Below are 24,301 nucleotides of genomic sequence, written 5' to 3'. Positions count from 1 at the left end.
GCACAGATTCTGGCCCTTCATCTTTTATGCAGTTCACTGAATGGCAACGTCTTACTATGACAAGTTCCGCAGAGTAGTCTTGTGGTGTGGTTAAAATGCACCGGAGCATTTTTTCCATTTGAATAACATGTTGTAGACAATGTTTTCTTTTATTTGCTGGCAGGTCATGGTCACTTAATAATCAAACATATTGTCACTGAGTACTAGTGGACAACAGGGAGGGAATTTTTTGGCAGTTAATTGAGGAGCTAATTCATCTTGGCCCAGCTGGTCATTAGCTGCCAGGAACTGTCCATGCTACAGTTCATTACTGCTACCGACTTGTGCCCTTGCTTTTTCCCCCCATAGTCCTGGACTCTTCTGTGAGTAGGAGAACAGAACAATTCTCAAGGGCTTGTTGCTGTAAAGTTCTCAGCTGTTTTGATGTGTCTGATGTACTATTTTGTACAGTGTTCTTCTAGGATTCACCTTCTTTTTATTCAGCCAGGCCTTTGATATTCTGTGCCTGCCTACACTTGTGTGTGTGCACCTTGCATTCTTTTCATACAAAACTCCAGTGCTGCTTTGATGGCAAGTGCTTTATTATTCTCTGCATCATCTCTGTGTCTAGCTAACTCATTATTAAAACTCTTTTATATAGCGTTGTTAATGTACAGGGTGCTTCACAAACATAGATAAAACCTATGCAATGCCTTGAAGACCCTGTAATCTAAATAAGACAAGACAAGACAAATACAAGGCAAGGCACTTGACAGCAGTTCAGGAGAGTGAGGGTGTGGAGATAATTAATGATGAGAAAGGAAGAAGGATTCCGTGAAGTAATGGGGACTGGAAAGGGTTTTGAAGGAAGGGAGAGAGGGCTCTTGACCGATGGGGAGAAGGAAATCCTTCCAAGCTTGGTGGGAGATGCGAGTGGGGAAAAAGAGATGAAGGAGAGAGTAGCAGTGAGATGAATTGGAGGATGTGTAGGGGGGAAGGAGAGCAAAGCAACGGTATCTAGAACTTACTAGATGAAGGCAAGGTGCTTGTGAGCTGATGTGATGCAAGACAAGAAGCCAGTGGAAGTATTTAAGCAGGAGAGTGAAATATCATCTGCCGGTCTAGTCTGTCTAGTAAACTTGTCTAATCTATCATTCTCCCTATGCATTTATAAGGGCTGGCTAACTGATGCAGGGAGGCATATAGAAAAACCGAGCACTGTTATGCCAACTAATCTGAATGAACTATAATGTGTGAAGTGCAAGTAATGGGCGCTTTGTGCCTTCCCCTCAATGGCTCTGGTCAAAGCGAAGCGGGTCAGCATCTTGCAGGACTGTGTGTACTCTGACTGCAGTAAACTGCTACGTTTTCCGTGAGCTGATTCTCTTTTGACACCATGACAATCATACCCTCCAACACTTCTACCTCTCTGATTCTTAGGCCACCACCAAGTCAAGCAAGGGACGTGTGAAGTCGTTGCAGTGCATCGTTGCTGCAATAAGAACCGAATTGAAGAACGGTCTCAAACAGTCAAGTGTTCTTGCTTCCCGGGGCAGGTTGCTGGTACAACAAGAGCCCAGCCCTCTTGTGTCGAAGGTAAGCAATCTCTCTCTCACTCCTCCTGCTCTTTGATTGTCTGACAAATTTAGTCTCCTTGATTGTTTGACTTCCTGCTGTCTAGAAAGCATAATCCTTCCTTTTGTTAATTTTGGAAACATCTCTCTTTGTTGATGATAATGCGTGTGCATAAATCTTGGTGTAATTAATCCCCTCAATATATGTTCTTGTCCATTTCATGTCTGCGCCAATAAAACTTGTTAGTTTTTCCACATACATTTTCTACTTTAAACTAGCCTGAAAACAGCACATGCCAAAAAAATGGAGTTTAATCATTAACTCATCCAGTTGCCTGTAGACACAGCCGCATGGCCATGGAGTCATTGGGACATAAGGAAACCACTAACTGGTCATCAGTCCAGTACTTCATAGCCACATGCAAGCAAATTAGTACTACTGGGACGTCTGGTTTGTGTGAACTGTCCTCTAGGCTGGTGTAATCGAACACCCTATATCGATGATGAACTTCTGCCCTACATCACTTCAGCTTTGCGTGCATTCTAACCCAAATGAGATGACGTGTGAAGAATCCCAAGGGAGTAGATTATGTACCAGTGAATAGGATGCCATAAATAATAGGTGGCACTACTGTGATGTTCTGATAAATGCAAAAGCATCGTCCAAACTGATCTAGTGCATCATCCTTGCCTTTGGGATAGTTTGAAGAACTTTACAATCCATAGGTCCAATGGCATAGTTTAAGGATAGATTTACAATCTTCAGTTTGTTGGCGCTGGTAAATATCCCTTTTTATGACACTTGACTAGACTGATGTAAATTAAAAGTTATAAACTAAGAAATTTTCTCTTGCGTTGATCTTATAATGCAAGCAGCTAGAGTGAATTTGTATAGCTGAAATATCTGCCCCAAACAACTCAAAAATCTCTAAATATTTCATTGTTTATCTCCGAACACACATTCTGCTTCTGGCCATGAGATGTTTTTATATTAGGAGATGGCTAATATAAGTCTTCATTAGCTTATTTGTCAGTAAGAATTAAAAGGATCTTAACATATACAAGCCTGTGAAATTTACATTTAAATTGAAACAAAGCAGAAAAATATTTTAGTAGCTTAATATTGATACAGAAATCACTATGTCAGGGGTGTCAAACTCATTTGCTATGGTGGGCCAGATTTGAATGAATGTACTTCAAGTGGGCCATACATACCATAAATCGAAATACTATGCACTTTGGAGCACTGTGTCTCGTGCTCACAGCGCTCCACGCGCTGCTGGCAGAGTACACAGATCTCGTGGCAGAGCGCGAAGCCGCGACATCTCATGGCTTCATACTCTCTGGCGGCAGTGCGTGACGCCGCCAGAGAGTACAACGCTGCGAGATGTCGTGGCAGCACACGCTGCTACCAGGGGCCGGACCAAAAAGGTTGGTGGGCCGTATCTGGCCCGCGGGCCGGATGTTTGACACCCCTGCACTATGTCCTTCTACATTTTTGTTAATCCACAGGTAAGATACTTATTTTCTGTTTTCATTGCTTTTCACACAAAATCATGACCTTTAAAAGTTAAATATAAAATACCCTAGGATTCTCTGACTTTCTATAAAGTGAAAACTTTAAGAAGAATCCTACAAATAAATGTAACTGTTTGATTTTAGTACTTATTTCACCTCTTTATATGTTTTCTGTTTCTGAGAACCTGTTATTTTATTTAGGAATTAGATTTGGCTTGATGTTTAAAAATACCTTGTAATTCTGGAGCACAAATCAACCTTAATTTTCTGGTTTCCTGGATAATTTTTCCTGTTGAATCATATGCAGTACCTGTACCTTTTATGTGACATACCGTGCAACAGTTTTACTGTTCTTTATGGTAGATAATAAAGTCTAGACATTTATTAAAATATATTTTAGCTTTACAAAGGTAACACTTTATGCTTTCATGACAGAATGAAGTGAGTCGTGCCGTGGAAGCTTAATTTATTTTGTCAAAGCAAACACGTGCTGAAACAATTTAATGGCTTCTTTTCCTTCAAGTGTGCTTGAGATTAAATAAGACAAAACATTCGGAATGCAAGATTTTTAGTTTTCTTTAAGGTGGTGCTTTAATATACTTTATGTACTTTTGTAAGCATTTAGATCTGGACTCAATGACATTTTATTCCGTTCCTGTTGCACAGAACCCATAACTACCTGTTCACAGGCTCAAAATTGGATTTTTCACTATATACACAGACTTCTGTAAGCCTTAATAGTGCAAAAGCCAGAAAGAGAGAATACTCAACATGGCTTGACTTGTATAACTAATTATTTTAAATATAATGTAAGAGCTGCATTGTTCTTTTCCCAGGGATTTTACCAAGGTCAGGAAGATATAATTGGATCATATTCTGCACATTCATAACATGAGACTTCAAGGGCTGGTTGAAAGCACAATATATTGGTTACGTTCTACCTGGAAAAAAATGTGTTTTAGAGCACTTATTTTGAGTGGCTTTTTAAGGTATCATCTTTTAAACTTACCCACTATTATTTATATTAGGGTAGCACACTCCCCCTTGTGTCAAGCACTCTGCGCACACACATAATAATAATAATACTAAAAAGACAGTCCTTGTCCCAAATTTTTTACAGTCTATATGGCCATAAGAGAAGAAAAGAGAAATACAAAAGACTTTATACATGATTTCACAATTGGGTCCTGGTCCATGACTAGGGCTCCTAGGTGCTATGATGATACAAATAAATAATAATGAATAATAAGGACATTACCACATATTATGCCGGACTGTGCAATCCTTATTCAACTTGGTGAATACTTACTCACATGATTAGTCCTATTGATTTCAATGGGGCTACTCTCATCAGTTCATGTACCATTATGTGAACAAGAGTTTCATGTTAGTGGTGTTAGTTCAGGAAGAATTATGATGCCAGAATGGAAAAATCATTAAGGAAGAATAGGAAGCTCTTGGTAAAAATACTGTAAAAATAATAATGATCTAGCACTTTCTGTCCATAAGTCTCAAAGTGCTTTACAAAGGAGGTCAGCATCATTGTCCCCGTTTTATAAATGGAGTCATTGAGACACAGGAAAGTGAAATGACTTAAGAACATAAGAACAGCCATATTGGGTCAGACCAATGGTCCATCTAGCCCAGAATCCTATCTTCTGACAGTGGCCAATGACAGGTGATTCAGAGGGAATGAACAGAACAGGTAATCATCAAGTGATCCATCCCTTCGGCCATTCCCAACTTCTGTCACACAGAAGCTAGGGACACCTCAGAGTATCGTTTTGCATCTCTGCCCATCCTGGCTAACAGCCATTGATGGACCTATCCTCCATGAACTGATGTAGTTTATTTTTTGAACTCCGTTATAGTCTTGGCCTTCACAACACCCTCTGGCAAAGAGTTACACAGGTTGACACTGCGCTGTGTGAAGAAATACTTCCTTTTGTTTGTTTTAAACCTGCTGCCTGTTAAGGTCCAATGTCCTGGCTAACCTGCTGTCCAAGGTCACCCAGCAAAACAGTGACAGAGCCAGGAAGAGAACCCAGTTCTTCGGAGTCTCAGTTTGTACTTAGCAGTCTTTGTAATGGACACAATTTCACATGGACTGTCCTAGGGCCAGGTGCCCTAGCAGCTCTGGTGCAGTCCTGCTATGAGGACTATTCTGGGGCCAGGATTTCTATCTCTGTTGTTGGGATTTCTTTCACATTTTAACTTCTTGGTTCCCAACTTGACTCTGGACTCGTCATCGGGTTTCATTATTGGCATACAATCAAACTATGCAGAGTTGATCAGACTCACATGTAGGGAAAGGTATAGGGCATATGACAAATCCAAATAATGCAAATATTGGTTACTTTATATACAAATTTCACCCCGTACTGAGGCATACATCTTCCGTTCTACATCATATCATCAACTTTATGATTGGTCAGGTTATTTTCAGGACCAATCCCTGTACCTATCATTCTTTGTTCGCATGCCACACGTACACAGCCTATTTTATTAGTTTCTTCCTTGTATTTTGTTCGTTTCCTCCCTGTCTGCTTATCTTCCTTGTACACATTTGTTGCTGCTGACACAATTATTTCTTGCCCCTGTTTTTACACAGCATCTCTCTTTCCTTGTCCTTGGCTACTGGGACCAACTCATGCCAAGTGAGGCCTACACATGGCTCTGGGCAGCCCTGCCATGTGAAGGCTTCTGGGGTTTCCAGGTTCCCTTTAGTGGAGCTAGGACCCTGGAGGTCCTGGAATGGGTTTCCAGGATCTGTGGACTGGTTCTTGGGTGTTGGGTTTTGGTTTTATTTTGGGCTTTCCCTTGTTTTGTTAACTTCGTACCATATGAGTTTTTTGACCTAGCTGTTGTTGAAGTAAATGGTATCCTTTTCACTGACTTCAATGGGATATGGATCAGGCCCTCAGTGAACTTTGTTACTAAGTACTGTGCGTTATAGCTTTTGGCGTAAGTAGACCATGAAATAGTTTAAAAGAACCCCATCATTATGACATTTAGAGTAGAATCATAGCTCATCTGGGTATTTAATTTTTAAAATACTTTGGACAGATGTCAAAGGACTTTACAGAAGGTTGAATTAAAACAGCAGTTTTACCCCAGCAATACTGTATGTTAAAAATATAGTACAATGTAGTGAGCTAATGAGTAAGAATTAAAAATATCATGTTCGTTTGAATGTGACATTTAGAGCCAAATTTTCAACGAGGCCTCCATTTTGGGCTAATTCTTAATGGGCACGTGTGCATGTGAATATGGGTTCATGCAGTCATGCACGTTTTGTAGACCTGGAAATTGCATGGGCACTCTAGACAATAATGTTGCCACAGAGTTAGGCACAAAAGGAAGGTTGAGGGAAACTTGGCACTTAGCGGGTCAATGAGCGTGGAAGTCACCCCGCTGGCGTAAATATAGACAGAAGACTCTGCGTGGGACACAAAGTGGGGGTGTGAGAGATGGAATTCCACAATGCAGTCTGTTCACAGTAATTCCTCCCTCCCATGGGCTGGAATAGTGTCTACTGCTGCTCTACACACCCCGTGTATTAGGACTGTTGGATATACAGTCATGGATCCTTTAGCTTTCACTCAGCCCAGCTCTAATCACCCATGTATACTGGTGTGGTTCGGGTAGCATGGAGCCCCTTTTTACTGGGGATGCAGAGGTCCATACGCGGTCAGTCGATCCACAGCCCACCAGGGGGATCAAGGGATGCAGAATGCTATAATAGAGCTATGATCGTTTACACCTGCTGAGGATCTGTCCCAAAGTGCTAAGTAGAAATTAAAATAAGCCAAACAAATCTGGCTAGGTGAGGAATTCTACCAGCTGGTGCTAATTGGAAAACTTCTGCATCTGGAACATGCCTGAACAGGCAAAGGTGGTCAGAAGATTGTTGGCATCTAACCATATGCTACAGAAAGGAATGCAACATTAATTAAATCCTGGAAATGCACTGGACTGAAAGCCTTAAGTGCCTCGAATGTAAGAAATCGAGCCTTAAATTGAATCCTCATTCATTTTGCCCAATCTCATTTGTAAAAAAGGGTCTTGTAATACTTTCTGTGCTGTGAGACTTAATTAGTACGTGTAAAGTGCTATGCATGTCTATAGTCTTTCACCAGGGTAGACATATATATAGAGAGAGATATTTTAGTACTGAATGCTATTGACTAGATTTTTTTGTTTTGTTTTTGCAAGTCTTGAGCAAAGAAAAGCCAAGACTATTTCTTCCCCCACATGCGTCATTTTCCCTGGGGTTCCTTGAGCCTCCAAAGACAGGCCAGCCTCATGCTTTGAGAAACACTGCTGTTGTTAAATTAAGCTGCCAACCTCAGAACAGGAAGAATTTTTAATAAGCAGTGAGTAAAAAAAAAAATGAGCCTGCATAACTGCCTAGCATTGCAGCTGTAAGATGTGATCAGAGCCATAGAAAATTTAGTTTAGTTAAGGTCAACTCCTTGTGCTATGAACAAGCAGTAAAAACTTAAATTCAAAGTGATCATTATGAGATTTAGTTTTCTCCCATTTCCTTTGTAGAAATAAACATCCTTGAGTAAGTACCTAAAGGTAGGCTGACAGCCACTGCCAAGAAGATAAAGCATTAATTCTTGTCTGTAGTGAAGCTACCTTTCTTAAGTGTGTTAAATGTATCTAAGTAAATCATCGCAAGCCGAATTATCTCCCACCCAGGGCAATACACTATTTACTAGCAACGGAATCGACTATTACTTCCCTGGGGGGTCTGTGTCAGCAGAAAATTTATTCCAGGTAGGGCAATCCACAGCAGATCAGTTGGTAGATGTCACGCCGAAGTAGTCTTCTGTTCCCTCAAGATGTTTGTTAATTGTATATGAGATTGGTATACTCACAGAGCAGTATTTCTCAACCTTTTAAGTAGCAAGTACCCCCTAACTTCTGAAAATTTTAATAAGTACCCAACACTCAATTTTCCACAGGATTTTATATTTACAGACTAAAGTGAGCCATACGTTGGAAGAAGGGCTGAGTATATAAGGCCGTGATATGACAGATGTCAGATCTAGTGTGGGTAGAGTTACCACCTTTACACCAGAGGAGCGCAGCTCAAGTATGTACCTGGGCTAGAGGTGATGTTGGCCAAAGCTAGGCGGTTTTGAGCCGCATGCCAACGCTGGGGAATATAAAGCACCGCACCAAATTTTTTGCCATAGATTTGAGAGGAGGAAGGGGTGAGAGAGAGGAAAGGTGGGGCTGTCATAGTTGTCAATGTCACTGCTCAGCTAGAGGAGTGGAATGGACATGTTTTCTGGGCACTGGGCTTTGAGCCGGGGAGGGGAGCTGCCACCTGGGCAAGTTGCAGGTGGCTGCTGCCTGACTGCCAGCCCGGGAGGTGGGCGACTGCCACCCAATCCGAGCTGGGGCAGAGGTGGCTTCCGCGCCGGCTGGGACCCAGGGATGTGGGCAGGCAGCTGCTGCCTGTCTTCAAGCCGGGGCGCTGGAGGCTGTCCCTCGGCTCAGAGCCGCGGTGCAGGTGGCTTCCCCCAGCTGTGAGCCCTGCTCACAAGATGCAGGAGGCTGCCACCCAGGAGCTGGGACCCACTGGGAAGCAGGTGGCTGCCACCCGCCTCCCCCAAGAGCCAGCGGCTGCCGCTCGCTTCCCAGCTGGGAGCTGCGGCCAGGCGGGACGCAGGCAGCTGTCATGCGCCTTCCCCAAAAGTCAGCGGCTGCCGCCTGCCTCCCAGATGGGACCAGGCAGGAAGCGGTGGTCTGCAACCTGGCCTCCCGGGACTGTAGTGGCTGCCGTCTGCCTCCCAGCTGGGAGCTGCCGCCTGCCTTCCCCAGAAGCCGGGGGCTGCCACACCCCTCCCAGACCGGGTGGGAAGCAGGCTGCTGCCGCCTGGCTTCCCCAGAAGTCAGCAGCTGCTGCTCACCTCCCCTTCACTCTATTTTTCCCTGTGTACCCCCTGCCTGTGTCTCTCATACCCCAGGGGTACGCATATCACAGGTTGAGAAACTATGTCATAGAGGATGGTGCTCAATTGTTCTCTGTAACCACTAATGGTAGGACAAGAAGTCATCAGCATAATCTGCAGCAAGAGAGATTTAAGGTAGATATTAGGAAAAACTTTTGATAAGGATAGTTAAGCTCCAGAATAGGCTTCCAAGGGTGGTTGTGGAATCCCCATGTAGGAAGCCGCTGTGGCCTCCCCCGGAGACGGAGCCCGAGGGAGGGCGTGAGCACCCTGATTGGACAACACCAGGCCCAGCCGCCGAGTCTGCCCAGCAACAAGGGACCCGGGCCATGATAGAACCGCCCAGCCAGCCCAATCGGCGGCAGCGGGGCGGAGCCCCGACAGGAAGGGGAAGTATAAAAGCCCAGCCCCTGAGCTCAGTCAGAGAGAGACTTCTGCCGGAGACAGATGTGCTGCCCTGCCAGCCGAGGCCTAGGCCGGAGCCGAGCTGCCGGCCAACCCCGGCCCCACCCCACCCAGGCCTGGAGACTGGGTAGGGCCTTTGCGGAGCTGGACCAGGCAACCCGGCCAGAAAGACTGGGCCGAGGTACCCCGGCCCCGAGACTGGTCCTGGACACCGGAACCCCGGGACTGGGCCGAGACCCCGGAGCAACCCGAGTGGCGGGTACTCCCTGAGGCTGGACAGGATCTGGAGGAGCTGCCGGCCGCAGACCCTCCCCTGAGTTGGGACAGGACTTGGAGGATCTGCCGGAAGCCGAGCCCCTCCCAGCATACAACGACCTAGAGGAGCTGCCCCTTGAAGAGGAGCTCCCCGCCTTACTGCCCGTCGATGAAGAGGGACTGACGGGCCTACCCCAGGTGGACTTCCCTTGCAGCACCGAGAAGGCAGGTACTGGGGCCAGCAGGGAGGAAGTAGCCCAGGGGCAGCCACGTCCTGTGGCTGAATCTGCGGTATAGTTGTTGTGCTGCAGCGGGAGCCCTGGCGACACAGTGGCAGCCGCTACTAGGGCCCTGGGCTGGGACGCAGTGGAGATGGGTGGGCCTGCGTCCCCCTCTTCTCCCCCCTTTTCCTAGCCACCCCGAGGAGAGTCTCTCTCTCCTGACCGCTCCTGGAGCCGTTGCCCTTGCTGCTCACCCCTGACTGAGGGCCTGAGCGATCGACAGTGTGCTCACCCTGCCTAAGGGTAGAGAACTAGACTGCTCACTCACCAAGCATGAGCGATTTCCCCCTGTATAGGAAACCGCTGTGGCCTCCCCCGGAGACGGCCTGCCAACACCATCATTGGAAGTTTTTAAGAACAGGTTAGACAAACCCCTGTTATGGATGCTCTAGATATGTTTTGTTTGGCCTCCGCACATGGGGCAGGACTAGGTAACTTTTGCTGTCCCTATCACTGTTTGAATCATGGAGTGACTTAAAATATCTCCTCCCCTTATCAGATTGAAGGGTTCTTGGAGAGGTTTCAGTAAGTATTTTTTCAAATAGAATCATAGCAATGTAGGGCTGGAAGGGACCTTGAAAGGTTAAGTAACTACTTCTATGAAGAATATACAGTGGCAATGTGCAGCAGCAGTGAAGAAAGCTAACAGAATGTTGAGAATCATTAGGAAAGAGAGAGATAATAAAACAGAAAATATAGTGTTGCCTCTTTATAAATCCATGGTACGTCCACATCTTGAGTACTACGTGCAGATCTGGTTGCCCCATCTGAAAAAAAGATGTATTGGAATTGGAAAAGGTACAGAAAAGGGCAACTAAAATAATTCGGGGTATGGAAAAACTTCCATGTGAGGAGTGATTAATAAGAACAGGATTTTTCAGCTTGGAAAAGAGATGACTAAGGGGGGACATGATAGAGGTCTATAAAATCATGTCTGTAAGTAAAGTAAAGTAAAAAAGGAAGTGTTAGTTATTCCTTCTCATAATATAAAAACTAGGGGTCACCAAACTTCACCAAATGAAATTAATAGGCAGCAGGTTTAAAATGAACAAAAGGAAGTATTTCTTCACGCAGCACACAGACAACCTGTGGAACTCCTTGCCAGAGGATTCTGTGAAGGCCAAGACTATAACAGGGTTCAAAAAAGAACTAGATAAGTTCATGGAGGGTAGGTCCATCAATAGCTATTAGCCAGGATAGGCAGGGATTGCTGTTTGCCAGAGGCTGGAAATGGCCGACGGGATGGATCACTCGATGATTACCTGTTCTGTTCATTCTTTCTGAAGTACCTGGTATTGGCCCCTGCCAGAAGACAGAATACTGGGCTAGATGGACCATTGCTCTTACCCAGTATGGCTGTTCTTATGCTCTTATGATCTTAAGAATTTAGTCTAAAATCCAGACTGAGAACTTTCCTATTATAGTAATATAAGAAGCATATTTCAAACGTGTCCCGAGAGCTAAGAAATACAGAGCTGTAAAATAATAGACATTATGGACACAAGAGAATCCTGGCATAAATTGACACAAAAATTGGGTCTATACTACAGCAAAAAATCTGTGGTTTGTTACATCAAATAGAACAAAATATATTAAGTATATCAAGAAAGGGTTTCACTTATTCTGAAAAAAGGTGTCAACACAGAGCAGAAACCAGTCAGTGAAAGAAAAGAAATCTGAATATAATTGAAAAAGAAGCACGACTAGAAATGAGCTGAAGTTGAAATATTCAGTCCATTTAAGAGCTTACAGGTTCAATGCTTTGGTTCAATGCTTTACAGGTTTACTCTTTGGTGTTTTCAGTTGGTGGCTGTGCTATCTTTTTATTGAAGATGGTATTTCTGTAAATTATGGGCCTGATTCACTGTCATATTTATTCCCTTTTTGTGCCATTTGAAATCAGCGAAGGTAGACAGATGTAAAACTGTAATAGTGCAGGGGTAAATTGGGTTCTATGTTGTGGCGTTCGTTATTCATCTGGCACTGGAGATTCATTTTTGAAGTATTTCTTTGAAAGGGATATTCAATCAGGTGTTGGAAATGGGTTGAGAGGAGAATGTAGGCTGAGTATTGTGATGGGGTGGACTAGGCCCAGAGGCCCTCTGCTAGAGGCTTCAGGGTCCTGCCACACCCGGTCCCAGAGAAGAGCAGAAGAGAAGTCCCCCTGCAGCCACTCTAGGCCTTTGGAGAAGCAGCCAATCAGAGGGGCTGCAGGAGAGGCCAATTAGGGGCCAGGCGGGCCATATAAAAAGGAGCGACAGACAGTCAGTTGCTGCCTGGAGCTGGAAGAGCTGGCTGGCTGAAAGAGCAGCAGGACCATGGACAGCAGTGTGGGCAGGGCCCAGGAGAACTACGAAGGAGTTCCTGAGACTGAGCAAGGATTGAGCCCAGGGAGGGCTGAAGGAAGACAGTGTCTTCTTGGGAGTATGGCCCCATACCAAGGCCGGGAGAAGGTAAAAACTGTATATCCCAGAAGGGGTTTGTTCTTGTTCCACCTACAGACAGTGTGTGTGACTTGGCCGAAGGGCAGATTCACTGAAGATCTGCCAAAGAAATCATCAACCCGGGAAGGGGCGGGAGGGATGCTCACAAGAGGTGGATGCCACCCCGTTCCATGAATGGAGTGATTTTCAGGCGCACACAAACTTGCAAGAGGTGGGCGCTGACCCTGTGACGAGTATGCAAATGCAAATTGCCTCACATTTAGGGATGACCATTTTGGGTTGGTCTTAAAACATATCCTGACCAATTAATTAAAACGGTTGCTTTCAGTACAAAAGAGAAGCTGGACATAATCACAAAAGAAAAGAAATAATGGCATGTATCTGTGATGACTGGGATGTTAATGGAGAGAATCAGTTCTCCATTAATGAAACAACTTTGTCATTGGACACACACGCTTACCTAAATATATGTAGCATACAAAACAAATCAGAATTCTGGCAAATAGCAAAGGTATGAAACAACTTGATCAGATGGTAATAAACTCAGAATGGAAATGATCCCGTAGATGCCATAAAGCACAGTCAAGTTTTATTCAAATTAGTCCATCAATAATCAGTCAGGTGGAGTAGAAAATGCTTGGTGATAAGAACCATGTGTTCATTTATAACTGCAATAGGTTGTATGGAGAGTATCTGAATTCAAACTGTTATTCCAAAAAGGTATTTTTCAGTCCACAGATGCCTCTGATTGCAACCAAGACTGAGAGCATACTATGGAAAATAAGTAATTGAATCAGCGTTTCAGCAACTGAATCTTCCAATGTCAGCTTGCTGCTAGTTAACCTAATTTGAAGGTTGCAGCAGTAGAAAAGTATCTTTGAACTAATGAAAAATTGTTTATCCTTTACAGGAAGTAAACTGTTATTTTTGTACATCTCTTTAGAACAAGGCACCTTGTTAAGTATGAAATTCAGTATTTTGTGCACATAGTAAAATAGTGCAAAGGAACTAAATTAACATCTGTAGCCATATTTTGCATATCCACTTTAGGTTATGTAAAATTGCAGACCCATATCTTCCAAATTGTTTTCTGTGATTTGATTAATCCCACCCACGGTGCTAATGTTAAATTAAGAACGCATGCAGAAGTTTGCAACATTTTGTGGCAAAATATATCTGTTATTGTCTGCAATATTAAAACATCATGATTATTTTTGTAAAACTAAAAAGCCGTCTAAGAGAAATTGTGTTGAGTAGAAAATTATTAAATGTGCACAATCGATGTATAACAGTGTAGCCTGCTGTAAGAGTGACAGGATGCAATTTAAAGTAGGTTCTTAGTTAACTATTCATATGTTTTTTCAACGTTATTACAATAGATTCCCCACTCCTCAGTCTTTGTTCTCTATAAGAGTTTCTGATAGAACTCTTGTAGCTTACAGGCCGTTCTATTTTCTTACCCACTTACAGAACCACTTCCAGCCTAGCATATACGTCCAGGTTAAACATTTACGATCCTGCACTCAACAGATGGACTCCATTTGGGCAGGCCTGCCGACAGGGAGAGTAAAGGGGGCAATGCCCAGGAGCCTGGTGATTTAAAAGGGCCCGGGCAGACGGGAGGATAGATACATATCCTCATCTCCTCCACACCCCTTTCCCCCGAGTCCCCCCACCGCTCGTCCTCTCCATCTCTCCCCTGAGCCGAACTTATTTATTATGTGCCTTGCAGGTTCATGGGCAGCAGAGGAGGTGGGATCTGCTACTCAGCTTCCCGGGTTCATCAGTGATCTCCCTGGGGAGTCCAAGGGACTGGGGAAGCTGAGTAGCAGCTTTCTCAGCTGTCTGGGAACCTGTATGGTGCATAATAAATCAGCAAAAACTTCCTGCAGAAGCCTGCTTGGACCTCAGCCATCCCTTTTAGGGAAGAGGGGGGGAGGAGGGCATTGACTATTCTGCCCTGGGTCCTGTATTGCTGTCTGTGGGCCTGCATTTGGGTGTATCTTTTCATAGCAATCCTATGTGATGTTCTCATTAGCTGCTGCTGCTCTTATTTATTGTTTTACATTAATGTGAGCATCATCTGCTTGTGACCTTTGCCCTTGACCTTGTTCACTAGGTTTTTGGACCTATTAGCTGTGGCTGGGTGAAGGGCTCCCTTGCAAATCCATTTCATTAACAGTTCAGACCAGAGTGGTGTGGTCATAAGGAAATTGCCGGAATTCTTCCCAATCCCTACACCACCCTGCTTTGCGATGCTAGTTCTTCGGTTGCTGGCAAGATCATTACCCATGCCCATCCCCGCAGTGCTTTCCAGTCTACCACGAAGGAGATAATACCACTTCATGCCCCTGGTTCCTCTTGATGATGTCAACTGCAGGTTACGGGGACTGAAGCCTTGCTATGACCCTTACTACTACTCTGACACCTGTTTATCTAGCTAAGGTAGTCTATCATCATGGTATCTAAGCATCCATCTCCACACCAGTATCCTGGAACCAATATCCTGCTTACCCCGAGACATGGATGCAACAGTCATGGCTAAGTAGGGCTTGGCTACACATTGTGGTAATGCTCACCAGTAGGGTGTGGATTGTAAGGTGCACCAACGTGTTGCGCACTAATTGGCCTGTGTAGACCTGTTGGCATGCACAAAAGTTCCCTTTTGCTTGCTAACATAAGACTGATTTTAGCGTACATTAGAATTCACACCCCGCTGATGTGCATTACTGCACTATGCAGACAAGCTCGTACGTACTCACGTGGATGGGCAAGAAGCCAAAGCAACTTAAACATTCACTGTATAGAATAAATAACTTGACTCAGTGAATGCAGTACTCATGTAAGTCAGGGTTTCAGGATCATGTCTTTGCAGACTAGTTAATCCTGGTGAATATGTTTTCCACCTAATGGAGAAATGCCAGCTTAATAATTGTAGTGTCCTCTTCATTTTATACTTAAACAAATGAATTTTCCTGCACCTGAAACCATCAACCTAATAGAAAAGACGGTTATTCTGCTTCTGTTTCCAGCCTCCATCGTCATCCAGAAGTGGTGGTGTCACATGAACCCTTGTCTGGATGGAGAAGACTGTAAAGTGCTACCAGACTATTCAGGTTGGTCTTGCAGCAGTGGAAATAAAGTCAAAACCACAAAGGCAAGTACAGAAAGCGTGTCCATTTTAAAGGTATGCAGTGTTGTTGTACCCATGTTGGTTCCAGGATATTAGAGAGACCAGGTGTGTGAGCACTTATCTGTGTTACCTTGAAAGCTGGTCTCTCTTACCCACCGAAGTTGATCCAATAAAAGTTATTGTCTCACCTGTCTTCTCTCTATATTTCAAGGTGACAGTCTGGTGACCACATGTGCCCATTTCCATTGCTCTTGCTCTGCTGGTCTTAGCATCAGCCTCACCATCTTCAATGGTGGCTTTTTTGTTGTGTTTTAAACAATGATGTGTCTAGTTGCTGCTGGTGGAGAAACTGCTGGATCTCAGCTGAGTTGCAAACACTCCTCTCTCCAGTAACTAGTGTAACCCCCTTCTTTTTCTGGGTTACTTGGGAGCAGGCAACACTCGCCGGTGTGCAAGGGCGCCTAAGGTTGCTGACAACAAAGGAGATCCTGAGTATCCCAGTGATGATGTAGGATAGGTGGGAATCCTTGATCCGCCCCTCTGCTGCAGTCCCTTTACTCTTAAAGGGAATTAAAAATTGGCGGTGCCTCCACCTGGCTGGCCCCTGCACACGCTCAATAGGGGGCCCTTGGGAGCTTCCAGGACTAAGCCTAGGCTAATAATAATAATAATCTGTGACCTAGGTCTAACTCAACAATTGCAGTTAGGCAAACTAAACATCCAATATACTTAGAGTTAACACACCTTTACTTAACAAATTAAGGAAATGTGGCATAACAGACTGAAATTAAACAGCACTACTATTTTAAATCCACAGGGGCAGTTGAATACATCAATTAATAAATATAGAACACAGTAATAAATGACACTTGTCTAGCTGGCATTTACACGGCCACTATGTACCCCCCCCCCCCCCACCTCCAGAGTGTGCACTCCCCTAGAGTTCAGAGCCCTAACCCCTTGCTTGCGTGTGCGCGCTTGAAGATCTGAAACAGACAGCGCTCTGTGGGTGCAGTGCACCAGTTCAGCTCAGGTATCAAGCTGGAGGTTTGGAGTTGGCCCAACCAAATGTCAGCAGTCCTGGCCCTGCTTGAAGGGACTCTCTCTCTCTCTCTCTCTGCCTCTGCCTCTCTCTCTGCCTCTCTGCCTCTCCTCAGGCCCAGTCAAAGTCTCTTTGCTGTGCCCCTTCCTTCACAATTCTCACCAGGAGCACTTGCACCGACTGAAGTGGGGCATCGTGGGGCACCGACAGCCATGCAGGGCTCACAGCTGGAGCCCTCCAAGTGCCGAGGGTTGACAGCCAGAGCTGTGAGCCGGGTGTGGGCTCAGTTTCATAGCAAGGAGCCTGCCAGGAGTCAAATTGAGGTTTTTGTCAGTTTCACAGCTCCAGCTGTGAGCCCCCCTGCTGCTGAAATTTGGAGGCGGCCCTGAAAATGACAAGAAAGACAGCCGACCTAAATAACGCAGTGTCCACATGGACACTGTGTAGCCCTAACTACACCACCATAAGCGCTACGCCTCTCATGGAGGTAGAGTTCTGATGTCGGTGTAGTGGGCCACTTACTTTGGTGGAAGAAGCATTGTAGTGTAGACACGGACATAATTAAGTCGACATAAGCTTCCTTATGTCGACCTAACTCTGTAGTGCAGACCAAGACTAAGTATGAGCTCTGTGATAGAGCATTGCTTCTTTGTTGTGGTGGTTTTGTTTAATGTATTTTGCGTGTGGACAATGCAGACAAGTTACTTCTTATGCTCTGCATTCCCATGATTTGCTGGCCCATCCGGGCCTTTCTGTATTTATTTGTGGTTGTGCATTGCTTTTTGTCAGTACGTAAACCTGTGAGGTTTCCTTTGTGAGGTGGGAATATAAATATAACAGTGCTAAATCCCCAGTAGTAGTGACATTTCATTTAGCACTTCAAGAAGACAGTGTCTCATAATACTGTCCTCATGATACTATCACCGGTTTTTAGGGCTAGGCCACTTGAGAATAATTCTGAAATCATAAAACTTTATTAATCCAAGCAAGACTGACTGGAAAGGTATAAACCATTTTATGTCCTTTATTAATCTGATGCATATACAGTAAATTCATTTGTATAACTGCTTCCAGCTATCGCGTGTCGGGCTGTTGCACAAGAATTATGAAGTATGGCACAGCAGTTTCTAAATAACTGTGCAGTGCATAACTCTTACATCGGAAGATTGTACTGCAAAATAAATAGGTTAATTTTACAGTTATTACTGCACTGTGGGAGTAGAATTATGCATGTTGTAATTAGAGAACAGGCTTTTTTTAAAAAATGGGGGCTACGTCTTCACTGCCGCAGTAGCAGGCAATGATGCAGTGGCATCGATTGAGTGGGTCGGTGTAGACCTGCTCAGTCGATTGGAGAGCGCAAACGAATGAATCCTCCTCCCGGAAAGGAGCAAGGCTGGGTCAACAGGAGGGCGTCTCCTGCTGACGCAGCACCATGAGGATGGCGCGCTACATGAACGTAAGTACCGGCTACCGCCGCCGGGGTAGACCTGCCTTCAGTTAAGTAGAATTGATTAAAAACAACATCTCAATGGACAAAAATCTTGATCCCCTGTTATGAGAACGGTAGTGAAACTGGATGCTAGTCAATATGAAAGACAAGAACGTCGGAATAGCCATATCGGATTAGACCAGGGGTCGGCAACCTTTGGGAAAGGACGTGCCAAGTCTTTCCCCTGCCCCTCTTCCACGTGCCGGGGGCCCAGCATCCTGACTTACCGGGTGATCGGTGGCAGTGGTGGCGGCGGGAGGGGGTGTCTGCAGGCCCGTTTTCTGCTCTCCACCTTCCCCCACTGCTGCGAAGGTGGAGGGGCAGGAAAGGGAGGATAAGAGGGGGGAAGGCTGCCTGGCCCCTATGCATCCGGGGTCCCCGTGGTCTCTGCCCAACGGAGGGATGGAGGAGAGGACTGGAGGCTGAGGGGCCGGCTGGTTCGGTGCACCACTAGCCCTGGCTAGGAGTTGCTCCAGGCTGCAAACAGGGCCATATGACAGCCATCCAGCCCCCTTCCAGCCCCAATACAGCGGTGCCCTGCTGGCCAGAACCATACCACTCCCAGTGCAAAGCAGGGCCATGCGGTGGCTGCTCCAGCCCCCCCCTGCTTTACACTGGCTCCGGCCAGGTCACCGCTGGGCCCACGTGAGAGAGGGGCGGGGCTGGAAGGGGCAAACGGCTGCCGCACAGCCCTGCTTGGGGCTGGGAGTGGTGCGACATGCCACTCAAAATCATTGTGCGTGCCACCTTTGACACACATGCCCCAGGTTGCTGACCCCCGGATTGGACTAATGGTCTGAGTGATCCAGCCATAGCAGGTGGCTGGATGCTTTAGAGGGAAAAGTGCAAGAAACCTCCAGATACACAGATCTAGAATAACCTGCCCAAAAGAGAAGTTTCTTCCTAATGCCCACAATTTAGTGGGCGGCTTATGCCTTAAGTCATGAAGGTTTAGATCCATTCTAAATTTTAAAAAGTTTCTATCTAATGTAACAGGGATAATTTCATCTATTTACATCTCTGATTCCTTTTTGAAGCCCAATAGACGTTGGCTTCAATGATAGTTGGTGGCAAGGAGTTCCACAAGCTAATTACACATTGCAGAAAGAAAGTCCCTTTGATCAACTTTTTTAACTTTGACTTTCAACGTTGTCAAAATAGTGGGCCGACATGCAGTCTGCGACACTTGTATATTTTCTGTGTATTTATAGGAGTAATGACAATGACTAATCAGGGACAGTGAAACAAGTAAAATGCTTCCTTCTTGGAGTAATTGTCTTGTGAAGCCAAATAAAAATTAATTGAACACTCTTTACTCTTGTTTATATTCATTAAGGAAAGCAGATCAACAGAGCTGTTTTAAAATGCATTTTAGCCGTGATTAGAAGCTAGATTTTGATCTGCTTAATTGCTGGCCAACTATCAATTGAAAAATTGCTGGGAAGCTGAACTGTGAGTACTTCAATGTACATACATTAAAATGACAAGCACTGCATGTAAAGACAGAAGCACTCGGCTTGGCAAAAACAGCGTTCTCAAACAGGGCTTCATCTCGTCTGAACTCAGGCATCCCATTTGACTCCGCTGTCCATAACCTCAGTGGCGTTTATAAGTCTAAGGATTCCTACAGCTCCTGTGCCTGCAAATCTGCCTATCTCCAGCTCTGAAAAACATGGTCTGTGTTTCCCACTGCTTCAGTTCCAACTACTCTGATCTTCTCAATGCCTCCATCTTTGGTCTGGACTATTTCAACTGCCTTCTCTTTGGCCTTCTCAAGTGGCAACTCTCCAGCACTGGAAATAGCTGCTGCCTATCTTCTCACACACATATATATATAGACGCAAGCTCACACTGACTCAGAATCATAGAAATGTAGGATTGGAAGGGACCTGGATAGGTCATCTAGTCCTGTCCCCTGCACTGAGGCAGGACTAAATATTATCCAGACCATCCCTGACAGATGTTTGTCTAACATAGGCCTGGTCTATACTTGCCGCAAAATTCAGCATCAGTCAACGGGAGATATGCAGCTTGCATATCTCTACATAGCTTGCATATCTCCCGTCCACTTCCTAAATTCTAATGAGCGCAGCATCCACACTACATTGCGCTGACGGGAAATGCCCTCTCATCAACGCAGCATTACTCTTTTTCCATGGGTGGATTTATTCAGGCGAATTCCAGATTTATTGAGCGGGTCTCCACTTCCATTCAATTAATCCCAAAGAATTGATTTGGCGGCACCGAATTTGCTGCTGTCGGTGAAGACATACCCTTAGTCTGAAAAACCTCCAATGATGGAGATCCCACAACCTCCCTGGGTAATTTGTTCCATGGCTTGACTACCCTGACAGTTAAGAAATTTTTCCTAATGTCCAATCTAAATCGCCCTTGCTGCAATTTAGCCCTGGTCTACACTTACTGGGTGATTTGACGGCAGTCGACGGGGGTTATGCAGAATAGTTTGCGTAACTCCCGTTGACTGCTGTGCTTCCCTTCTGCGCGGCGTCTTCACTGCAGTGTGCCGATGGGAACCTCGTTCCCGTCGACGCAGCGCTATGCCACTTGAGGGGCTGGTTTAACTGCGTCAACTTCTGGATCGACTGAGTGGGTCTTCACTGACCGCTCAGTCGATCCAGATAGGTCGATCTGACGGCGGCGACTTTGCCGCCATCAGTGTAGACATACCCTTAACCTCATTACTTCTTGTCCTATCCTCAGTGGTTAAGGAGAACGATTTCACACCCTCTTCTTACATACCTGAAGACTGTTATCAGGTCCTTCCTTGGTCTTTTCTTCTCCAGACTAAACAAACCTATTTTTTTCAATTTTCCTCATTGTTAAATCATTTTTGTTGCCTCCTCTGGACTTTCTCCAGTTTGTCCATGTGTTTCCCAGAACTGGATACAATACTCTGTTGAGACCTTCTCTGTGCTGAGTAGAGCAGAAGAATTACTTCTCCTGTCTTGCTTACAACATCCCAGAACGATGTTTGTTTTTTTGTTTTTTTTGTTTCTTGCAACAATATTACACTATTGACTCATATTTAGTTTGTGATCCACTATAACCCCCAGATCCTTTTCTGAAGTACTCCCTCCTTGGCTATCATTTCACATTTTCATATATTTGTGCCGCTGATTATTCCTTCCTAAGTGTCGTACTTTGCATTTGTCCTTATTGAATTTCATCCTCTTTATTTCGGACTGTTTCTCCAGTTTGTCAAAATCATTTTAAATTCTAAACCCATCTTCCAAAGTGCTTCCAACCCCTTCCAGTTGGTATCATCAACAAACATTATAAGAGTATGTCTCTGTGCCATTATCCAAAGTATTTATGAAGATATCGAATCCTTAAACTCAACCAGTTTCCACTGCCCGTGTCCAGGATTCAGTTCAAAATGATCCATGTTATTTATGAAACTACACAGACTTGTTCCACTGGCTTTACTTACTTTGTCTGTTCCGTCTCTTTTCTCTCTCCCACTCTTTGCTCACACAGCACCAGCCTTCTTTCTGAGCCCTTACATATTATCACCTTGGTGCCGCAAGTGCCTTCAACTCTGCAGCTCATGCCTTCCAGAGCCACCTTCTTGAATCTCTCTGCCTCATTGACTCTCCATCTGAAAATATATCTTTTTCTCCTGGACTAACCTGCTAGGTTCTCTCTAGCTGCGCTTTCAGCTTTTAACTTTGCAGCGTGTTCTCTAACTCTGTAAAGCATTCGGGGATATCACTTTTAAGAAAGGTGCAATGCAAGATAATGCCGTAGAGGGAGATTTTCAAAGACACAAATGGCAAGTAGGCATCTTATTCCCATGGAAAGTCCATGGAAATTAGGAATCTAACTGTAAATTTGTGCCTTTGAAAATCTTTCCCTCCATTATCAAATGGCATCGTACTTTATACTAGTTTATATGACTGTGATTACATGTAAGTTATATGCAATGTAGAGATATGGTGAACGTAATTTAATCAGTTAGCATGTGTTCATCTAAAACAGTCCTTTGCAAGAACAAAACAGTTTTATCACCATTGCACTGATAGTCTATATGTACGTAACTTTCTCTTTCTTCTTTTGTAGGTAACACGGTAGCAAAGAAAAAACCTACGTGTCATTGTGGAACCATGGGATTTGCAGCTGTTTTGCTTGGCTATTTTACATAGTCCTGGTTTTTTTTTTCTTTTCCTGACAATACTGTAGACGTCACATTTCAAACTTACAGAATTAGTGATCAAGAAGGACAATGCTTCTCCTTTTGACTATGGTGCCACTTCTTGATGCAAGCTTTTCCCATGCAGAACTATACACTTTTAATTAAAAGAAGAAAAAAAAAAAAAAAAAAAGAATTATGACTGTACTGAAAATACATCTTGGATTCTCCCGGATCCTACACTTGCAAGCAATTCATAGGAACACAGACCTGTGCTTCTGAAGCACGTCAACTATAAGACTTTTAATTACAGTGCTGAAGGCTGTGAAATAATTTAAATTATTTTAGATCTTTGAAGTAGCTTGGGAAAAAATGGTTACATTAGAAAGAACAGAAAGAAGCAGCATAAATTCATTAGAAGGTATCATCTATCATGCACAACAATGGACCAATGTAAAGCTGATCCAAAAGCCAAATGAACCTAAGGGATAATGCATTTTCAGCTATGATTTAGTAAATATTGATACTGTATGAAGGTGAAAAAATGACTCTCGTAAATCAGTAGCATTTAGCGTATGCCATATTTTTGTTACAATTTGTGCAATTATATTTATTTCCTTAGATAGTTCCAGGTATTTTAACTTTTACATTCGTAAGTGGTGGTAAGGGAATGCAGGGAAGAGACTAAATCTGAAAGTAGATATAGATTTTATTGTCTTAAATAAATCTGTTCTCTAAGGGAATAACAAAATATAAATATTCCTTGCCTCTTTGATTCCAGATATGGAGGAGAATTTAGCCATCAGCTAGAAATATTCATTCAAATGCTTCAAAATAAGAGGGGAAACTAGAACTGCATAAGGAAGGCTTACTGGAAGAAGGGTAATTTGTTTGGATTTTCATAGCTTTGGTTGTATTCTAATAGGTAACTTATTTAAAATTCATAAGTCCTAGATAAAAAAGGATCTTCACTTTCAATTAGTTCTAGTTTATAATGATTATAATAATTAAGTGTCCAATTCCTTGACAGACTAAATTTTCAAGCTGATACACTTTGTGACACATAATTGTTTCGTATTACTTTAGATGTATCTCATTCTGTTTTTCTTACTTCCTGATTGTTGCACTGTCGGGTTTTTTTTTGTCATCAGACTTCATAAACAGAACTCTAAAAGGAGGTGCAGTTGGAGCTCGTCATTTCATGGTTACATCATTTTATGGCTTAAGATGCATTGGTATGGAATTAAATGCAATGATGCAGACAGATATCATGCAGATGAACTGCTTCTAACCTAGCTATTGAATATATTGTTATGCTTTATGTAAATATTACAGTAATAATATACAGCTGTTTTTTTATATATGTGCAGGAATGCCAAAAAACGGAGACTGTTGCACTCATTTAGTTCATTGTGCACAAACTTTCTAGTTTGTTGATGGTATTTCCCCCCCCCCCCCCCATCATGTGAAGCTGTTTAGAATAATAGTCATTAGTGTGTTTTGTTGGAGTGAGTATAAATATTCATTCAGTCCTACTCCCATTGAAACCAATGGGAAACCTCCCTTTGGACTCCTTTAGGAGGAAGAGCAGGCCCTATAGTTTTGGTTTCTCACTTTTAATGAAGTACTTGATCACCGGTGGGATCATGGTGGCTATTGTGTTTGTTCATAAGTAACTGGGAATTTTTCTGCTACTTGTTTTAAAAGCTGAATAGGTGTTCAACCTAAAAGGTTTTGCCCCTCTACTGGACTCAACATTTTAATGGTTTCATTGTAATTTTAAGACTAAATTGAAAGACATGCCAGAAGGATTTGAACAACTGGTATGCACACATGCACAGTACTATAGCTTTTAAGTGAAGATTGCTGTTGTTTTATGTTCTGGTCGCCTAGGCTTGATTATTATTTATCGATTGTGCTAGGCACTGTACATGCGCAGAATAGAATACTGTCCCTCTCCCAGACCAATCTAAATAGACAAGCCAGACAAAGGGTGGTAGAAAGAAACGGTTGTTATCCCCATTTCTTAAGACAGGAACTGAAGCACAAGGGGAGGAGG

General features: G+C 43.9%; 1 protein-coding gene across 2 annotated transcripts in view; it reads left to right on the top strand.

Moving 5' to 3' along the window:
* TAFA4 (TAFA chemokine like family member 4) overlaps positions 1–23,419 on the top strand; it is a 73,459-nt gene extending 50,040 nt beyond the window's left edge. Inside the window, exons 3-5 of one of the 2 annotated variants that reach the window (XM_067542145.1) lie at positions 1,420–1,575; positions 15,458–15,541; positions 22,173–23,419. In XM_067542145.1, the coding sequence (XP_067398246.1) occupies positions 1,420–1,575; positions 15,458–15,541; positions 22,173–22,255 (323 nt within the window). In that variant the 3' untranslated portion in view covers positions 22,256–23,419. Of the gene's footprint in view, positions 1–1,419; positions 1,576–15,457; positions 15,583–22,172 lie in introns of both variants that reach the window. The other variant, XM_067542154.1, reaches the window with a different exon arrangement.
* The last annotated feature ends 882 nt before the right edge of the window (positions 23,420–24,301 follow it).

This window comes from Emydura macquarii, unplaced genomic scaffold, assembly GCF_026122565.2.
Source record: "Emydura macquarii macquarii isolate MOO-44397 ecotype Brisbane River unplaced genomic scaffold, CSIRO-AGI_Emac_v2 contig_71, whole genome shotgun sequence".
NCBI classification, from domain to species: Eukaryota; Metazoa; Chordata; order Testudines; family Chelidae; genus Emydura; species Emydura macquarii.
The sequence above is the reverse complement of the archived record's forward strand: the minus strand, read 5'-3'. Positions and strand labels throughout refer to the sequence as shown.